The sequence below is a fragment of the Piliocolobus tephrosceles genome, chromosome 21, assembly GCF_002776525.5.
Source record: "Piliocolobus tephrosceles isolate RC106 chromosome 21, ASM277652v3, whole genome shotgun sequence".
NCBI classification, from domain to species: Eukaryota; Metazoa; Chordata; class Mammalia; order Primates; family Cercopithecidae; genus Piliocolobus; species Piliocolobus tephrosceles.
In genome coordinates this window covers 13073818-13081585 of record NC_045454.1, presented here as the reverse complement: position 1 = coordinate 13081585, position 7768 = coordinate 13073818, and the positions used below count along the sequence as shown (strand labels likewise).

The following is a 7768-nucleotide window of genomic DNA, read 5'->3' as shown; positions in this document are numbered from 1 at the left end:
AAAAAAAAAAAAAAAAAAAAAAAAAATGTTTTTTAAGATGGGGTCTTGCTGTATTGGCCAGGCTGGTCTTGGAACTCCTGGCTTCAAGCAGTCCTCCCACTTTGACCTCCCAAAATGCTGAGATTACAGGTGTGAGCCACCTCGCCTGGCCAGGGGAAGAGCTTTTCAGCCTGCAGCAAGTGCAGTCAGGACTCGTGAAAGGAACCTCAGGGAGGATGGTCACCATAAGGCTTTGCAGCTCCTTGGCCTTCGCTCTGAGTGAGTCTGAGGCTTTCGGAAACCAAGGCATAGCTTCCCACAGGACCCTGAAGCTGGCGTAGAGAGCAGACTCCAAAGGGTACCACTGGGAGGGAGTGGACAGGGAGGGGAGGTTGGATTCTGGATGTTGTTTGAAGGCAGAGCTGCCAGGATTTGCTGAGACTGGATGGGGGTGATGACTCCGTAGTTTTTGGCTGGAACTGAAAGGCTGGAGTTTGGGATTGCCAGCTTTGTGTCTTTGCACACCCATCCGCTGTGTTGTGGAGAGCAGGCTCTTGGGCGCTGAGTCCTGAGTGTATGACGCGTGCAGGCAGGGAGGGGAGCTAGGGTTGGCCTCGGACCCCTGGGAGTGCCTAGGGAGAGTCACCACTTCTCCCTGCAGGAGCCCAGGGAGACTCAGAGAAGTGTTCACATTTGAGCTGCCAGAGGAGAAGGGGCTACTCCAGCTGGGGGACAGGAGCACGAAGATTCCAGGCAGGGAGCAGTAGGAACAGGGATGAGGGAAGGGAAGGGCCATGGCGGAAAACCCAGGAGACAGGGAAGCTGGAGGTGCAGCAGGTACAGAGAGGCCTCCGAGGTGAGGCTGATCTGTAGGCCCCATGAGGAAGAAACCTTTCCTGCCCCAGCTCACCTGGTGACATCACCCCATCTTCTCATACACTACAGCTGAGCCACATGAGCCTTTTTCTTTTTTTTTTTTTTGAGACGCAGTCTTGCTCTGTTGCCCAGGCTGGAGTGCAGTGTTGCAATCTCACCTCACTGCAACCTCCGCCTACCTGGTTCAAGCGATCCTCCTGCCTCAGGCTCCCTAGTAGCTTGGACTACAGGCATGTGCCACCACGCCTGGCTAATTTTTGTATTTTTAATAGAGACAGATTTTTGCCATGTTGGCCAGGCTGGTCTCAAACTCTTGACCGCAAGTGCTCCACCCGCCCGGGCCTCCCGAAGTGCTGGGATTACAGGCGTGAGCCACCTCGCCTGGCCAACCATGCAAGCTTTTCTGATGGTTCAAAGCACCGAGTTGGTTCTACCCCAAGACCGATGCATGCTCTGGTCCTGCTGCGTGGAATTCTTCCCTGTGGTCTTGACACGGCTGGGAAGGTTTGCGGGTGCACGTCGCCCTCTGAGCAGGCCTGCAGTGGTGAACGCGGTAGCCGTCTTGGCACTGCATCACCTCTTCCTGGCCCCTGGTCCTGGTCACACTTCCTTCTGAAACGGTCTTGCTCACTGTCTCCAGTCACCCACACAACAGTGTCAGCTGTTGGGGTTCCTGGACTTGCCTGTCTTCTCCACTGTCTGCTCAGTGCCAGGAACCGTGCTGGGAACAGTGAGAGGGCTCAGGAAATAAGGAAGGAGCGTGCAGGGGTCGTGGACATCCCACCTCTGCCTTTCCCTAAGCCTGTTGTGTGCGTCCTCTCCCTCGCTCAGGCTGGGCACTGGGGTAGAGCTAGCTGGGAGGAAAGCCCTCTCTGCTAGGTAGAGGCCACCATCGTCCCCATCTTGCAAGGCCAAGAGGAGGTTCTCCACTAAGGGCACATGGCCAGTGGGACGCCAGTGTCCCAGCTCTTCGCGGTGCCTGGAACCCCGTTCCCTGTGCCTCCTTGCCAGCCTGGGCCTTTCATGCTTCCCAGCACTGGCCTCCTGGAGCCCAGGGCCACCAGTGACGCTTTGGTCTCTAGTTCTTTCGAGTGCCTCTTCCCCCAGACACCAGTGAGAACAGTGCCTGCCGTGTGCCCTGTCAGGGCTGGGCTCTTGAGTCTCTTGCCACCAACAGCTCCGACTTGAGCCAGGGCGTCTCTACCTCCAGGCGGCTCTGTGACCTCCGGCAAGTGGTTCCAGCCCCTCTGGGTCTCAGTCTCCTCATCTGTCACTTGGACACAATAGGAGCAACTACCTCCCAGTGAAGGAGTCCATGAGAGGGCCCGACTTCTCGTCCTCAGCACTGGGCCATATGCACAGTCACCACTTGCTCCACGCTGGCATCTCCATGGCGCCAGAGCCCACAGGCACCCCCATTTCACAGATAAGGAAAGCGAGGCCCAGGGGTGAAATCAGTTGCCCAGGGTGACACGGCCGGGAAGCAGAGGAGCTGGGATTTGAATGGATGCCTAATTCAGGAGCCTGTAAGCCTCCCCTGCCCCTCCCCATGGCGACAGCTCCTTTTCTGCTTCACTCTGAGCACCTCATGTGTGCCCGGCCCTGGGCTGGGACACAGCAGTGACCAAGACAGCCCATTCCTGCCCTCATGGGGGTCCCAGGTCAGGCACAGTGGCTCACCTATAGTCCCAGCACTTTGGGAGGCTGAGGTGGGTGGATCGCTGGACGTCAGGAGTTCAAGATCAGTCTGGGCAACATAGCAGTACCCCATCTCTACAAAAAATTCGAAATTAGGCATAGTGGTACATGCCTGTAGTCTCAGCCACTAGGGAGGCTGAGCTGGGAGGGCACACGCCTGTAGTCCCAGCTACTTGGGAGCCTGGGAAGGGGAAGTGGTTCTATTCTGAAGCTGGGGCCAAGCCATCCAAGGCCTTGCAGCTGTGCTGAGGAACCCATATCTTCTCAGGACACAAGGGAGCCATGGCAGGTTCTGGGCAGGGGGTCAGAGGGTCAAGTTTGTGCTTTAACATGATCCCTCTGCTGTTTGTGAGGTCACTTGAAGTTGGGGCAGGAGACTAGAGAGGAGGCTGTGGGTAGAGAAACTGGGCGGGTGGTCCAGGAGATGGGAAAGGATGGTTAGAAAGATACTTGAGGGCCTCATGGCCTCAGTTCCAACAGTTCCTGGAGCTCAGAGGCCAGAGATTCTAAGTCACTCGCTCTAGATGGCTGCTTTTCCCTCTGTGGGCCCCAGTCTCCCCCTTGACTGAATGAGGGGATGACACTGACCAGAGTGGTAATGCTAGTGATTGTTTTTTCTTCCCCTGCCCCCGCTCACATACCCCTGCCCCGAGACGCAGTCTCTGTTGCCCAGGCTAGAGTGCAGTGGCACAATCTCAGCTCACCTCAACCCCACCTTCTGGGTTCAGGCGATTCTCCTGCCTCGGTCTCCCAAGTAACTGGGATTACAGGCACGCACCGCCACGCCCGGCTAATTTTTGTATATTTGCGTTGTGGCACATACCTGTAATCAATCCCAGCTACTCGGGAGGCCGAGGCAGGAGAATTGCTTGAACCCGGGAGGCAGAAGTTGCAGTGAGCTGAAATGGCACCATTGCACTCCAGCCTGGGCAACAAGAGCAAAACGCCATCTCAAAAAAAAAAAAGAGAGAGGGGGAGAGATGGGGGCCTCACCATGTTGCCTCAGCTGGTCTCAGACTCCTGGGCTCAAACGACCCTCCTGCCTCAGCCTCCCAAAGTGCTAAGTGTGAGCTACCGTGCCCCGCCCGTGTGATGGTGATTTAACAACCAGTAGTGGGTTCAGGGGTTCATTTGCTTCATCTCATCTGGGAAGGAGAGTCACACAGTCACTTGCCCAAGCCCATAGGGACCGGCTCCAGCCCACTTCTGATCTCAGCCTCCCCAGAAGATGCCACCAGGGCACTGGCCATGAACTCATGGCCTCCGTCACACTCACCAGGCTCATCTTGGGGGGTGCCACCTAACACTCAGCCCCTCTGAGAGCTCCACCCAGCCATGCCTGCCGGTATGAAAGGCCCCTATTCCTGCAGCTCCAGGCTAGCAGGCCAGCCTGCTCCCCCTGGGGGGCCCCAAGTCTGTCCCTCTGGTCATCTTGGTCTGGGAAGCATCTTTTTTTTTTTTTTTTTTTTGAGACAGAGTCTCGCTCTGTCGCCCAGGTTGGAGTGCAGTGGCGCGATCTCGGCTCACTACAAGCTCTGCCTCCCGGGTTCACGCCATTCTCCTGTCTCAGCCTCCCGAGTAGCTGGGACTACGGGCGCCCGCCACCACACCCAGCTAACTTTTTGTATTTTTAGTGGGGACCGGGTTTCACCGTGTTAGCCAGGATTCTTGATCTCCTGACCTTGTGATCCGCCTGCCTCGGCCTCCCAAAGTGCTGGGATTACAGGCATGAGCCACCACGCCCGGCCTCTGGGAAGCATCTTCACACCTGACTTGCTCTGTGCTGTCTCAGCTTCTCTGTGTGCCCTCAGTCTCGTGGCCCCCAACCTCCCTTCCCTTCTCCACGTGTCTTCCTCTCCAGGGCTGCAACCTAGGAGATTGCTCGCTTGTGGTGGATTTCTCAACTGTGAATCTTCAGTCCCTCCTCTCCCTTCATTTCCGTCTCTGCAGATGTGTCGTTTCCTTTTTTTTTTTTTTTTTTTTCCTGTCTTTTTGAGATGGAGTCTTGCAGTGTCTCCCAGGCTGGAGTGCAGTGACACAATCTCAGCTCACTGCAACTTCTACTTCCTAGGTTCAAGCGATTCTCCTGCCTCAGCCTCCTGAGTAGCTGGGACTACAGGCGTGCACCACCACACCCAGCTAATTTTTTGTATTTTTAGTAGAGACAGGGTTTCACCCTGTTGGCCAGGCTGGTCTCGAATCTCTGACCTCAGACGATCCGCCCACCTCAGCCTCCCAAAGTGCTGGGATTACAGGTGTGAGCCACTGTGTCCAGCCTCTTTTTTTCTTTAAAAATTTTTTAAATGTCATTTTTTTGAGACAGGATCTCTGTTGCCCAGTTTGGAGTGCAGTGGCGTGATCATAGCTCAGTGTAACCTTGACCTTCCGAGGTCAAGCGATCCTCCCGCCTCAGTCTCCCAAGTAGCTGGGACTACAAGCATGTGCCACCATGCCTGGCTACATTTTTTAATTTATTCTTTGTTTGTTTATTGGGACAGATTCTCACTCTGTCACTCAGGCTGGAGTGCAGTGGCACTATCATGGCTCACCACAGCCTCCACCTCCTGGGCTCAAGCAATCCTCCCACCTCTGCCTCCTTGGTACCTGGGACTACAGGTGTGCACCACCACACCCAGCTCATTTTTGTATTCGCCATGTTTCCCAAGCTGGTTTTGAATTCCTAGGCTCAAATGAACCTCCCCCTTTGGCCTCCCAAACTGCTGGGATTACAAGAAGCATGAGCCACTGTGCCTGGCTGTGATTTTTTTTTTTTTTTCCTATGATAATCTGTAGTTTGAAGTGTTTAAATTTTTTGTAGAGATGGGGTCTCACTATGTTACCTAGGCTTGTCTCCCAACTCCTGACCTCAAGCTATCCTCTCCCCCCAGCCCCCCAAAGCATTGGAATTACTGGCATGAGCCACTGCGTCTGGCTTTTTTTTTTTTTTTTTTTTGAGATGGGGTCTCACCATGTTGCCCGGGCTGACTTTCAGTGCCTAGGCTCAAGCAATCCTCCCTCCTTGGCCTCCCAAATAGCTGGGATTACAGGCCCGTGCCACCACGCCAGGCTTGTTTTCTTTCCCTGTCCCTCCCTCTGTTTCCCACTTTCTTCGTCCCCAATTCTTTTGCCCCTATAAAACCACATTTGTGGTGTGTACCGTGCTAGACTCGAAAGAAACCAGAGTGAATCTACCTCCATCCTGAGGCTTGAGAAGGCAGCCCAGAGGTGGCAGTTCTCTTGTTCAGCAAGCACTCCCTACGGTGGAGGGGCAGAGGAACGGAGACTGGGACCTCAGCATAGCGAGTCCGAGCCACAGCTGAGCGTTTCATTCCTCACGACCCCAAGAGGCAGTTAGGTTCACAGAGAGATGATGCCAGCGTCCACAGTCACCAGCCAGCCTCTGGCAGGGCTGGGATTCGAACCCAGGCTGTGCGTTCTTACCCACTCTACTCAGCGGCCTCTCAGCAGCAGAGTGGCTCAGAGCCTGGGTTTGGGAGGTGTGGAGGCTTGGATTCTGCCCCTGACAAATTTTGTGAGCATGAGTGAGTGACTTACCCTGTAAACTTCTGTAAGTGGTGGTGACCACCTGTGTAACTGGGGGTGGATAAACGCTGACCACATGGGCTTGTGTCGACCAGATGAGGTCCTTCAGGTAATGCAGTCATAGCAGGGCCTGGGACGCTGAGCTCAGCGGTGGGAACCCCTGGGTGATGGGTTAGGAGAAAGGAACCCGTGAGGGAGGCCTGAGAGCAAGCCCAAGCCTCCGGCAGGGGTGAACCTAGAGGGCTTCCTGGAGGTGGAGTCTGGCCTGGCACCCAGGATGGGTGGAAACTGCTCGTCATTTTGCCCACAGGAATCCTCGTAGCCCACTACCTCCAGAGCATCACACCTTGCCTGGCCCTGGGCGGAGAGCTGGTCTACCACCGGCGGCCTGGGGAGGAGGGCACCGTCATGTCTCTAGCTGGGAAATACACATGTGAGCTTGGGGCCTGGACTCCTGGGTCTGAGGGTGGAGGGGCTGGGCCCCTGGACTTCTCCTGGGTCTGAGGGAGCTCGGGCTGGGGCCCTGGACACTTAGGTCTGAGGGAGGAGGCCTGGGTTCCCAGATGCCCAAATCCCCTTGGGAATGAGCCCCCGCCTCCACCCCACTCTCTTGACAGTGAACAACTGGTTGGCAACGGTAACGTTGGGCCAGGCGGGCATGCACGCAACATACTACCATAAAGCCAGTGACCAGGTGAGTGGGTGCAGGGACTAGCTGGTGCTGCCAGGGGCTGCTGGGCCTGGAAGTTCAGGTGGGGCCACTCGCTAACTCTCGTGTGTTGCTCCGGCCCCTCCAGCTGCAGGTAGGTGTGGAGTTTGAGGCCAGCACAAGGATGCAGGACACCAGTGTCTCCTTCGGGTACCAGCTGGACCTGCCCAAGGCCAACCTCCTCTTCAAAGGTAAAGGTCTCGGTTTCCCTATGCGGGAAACACACCCACTCAACTCTGAGTGGGTGTGTGGGCGGCCACCACAGGTGCTGGAGGATGGTGTGCTGCCACCCTGTGGGCCTCCACATTACCAGGGAACACTTGTTAAAAAGTAGGTGGGGCCAGGTGCGGAGGCTCACACCTGTAATCCCAGCACTTTGGGAGGCCGAGGCGGGCGGATCACAAGGTCAGGAGATTGAGACCATCCTGGCTAACACGGTGAAACCCCGTCTCTACTAAAAATACAAAAAAAAATTAGCCGGGTGTGGTGGCGGGCGTCTGTCGTCCAAACTACTCGAGGCTGAGGCCAGGAGAATAGCAAGAACCCAGGAGGCGGAGGTTGCAGTGAGCTGAGATCACGCCACTGCACTCCAGCCTGGGTGACAGAGCCAGACTCTGTCTCAAAAAAAAAAATTAGCCGGGCATGGTGGCGGGTGCTTGTAGTCCCAACTACTCAGGAGGCTGAGGCGGGAGAATGGCATGAACCCAGGAGGCAGAGCTTGCAGTGAGCCGAGATGGCGCTACCGCACTCTGGGCAACAGAGCAAGAGTCCGTCTCAAAAAAAAAAAAAAAAATTAGGTGGACGACCCTCTATTATGTTTTATGCTTGGAAAAAAAAGTGGGCCGGGCACGGTGGCTCAAGCCTGTAATCCCAGTACTTTGGGAGGCCGAAACGGGCGGATCATGAGGTCAGGAGATCGAGACCATCCTGGCTAACACGGTGAAACCCTGTCTCTACTAAAAA

At 55.7% G+C, this 7768-nt stretch overlaps 1 protein-coding gene across 2 annotated transcripts in view; it reads left to right on the top strand.

Annotated features, from left to right (window-relative positions):
* TOMM40 (translocase of outer mitochondrial membrane 40) overlaps window positions 1-7768 on the top strand; it is a 13721-nt gene that overhangs the window by 3748 nt on the left and 2205 nt on the right. For both annotated transcript variants that reach the window (XM_023194443.1, XM_023194444.1), the window contains exons 7-9: window positions 6407-6529; window positions 6714-6790; window positions 6894-6996. In XM_023194443.1, coding sequence (XP_023050211.1) covers window positions 6407-6529; window positions 6714-6790; window positions 6894-6996 — 303 coding nt within the window. The remainder of the gene's footprint in view (window positions 1-6406; window positions 6530-6713; window positions 6791-6893; window positions 6997-7768) is intronic.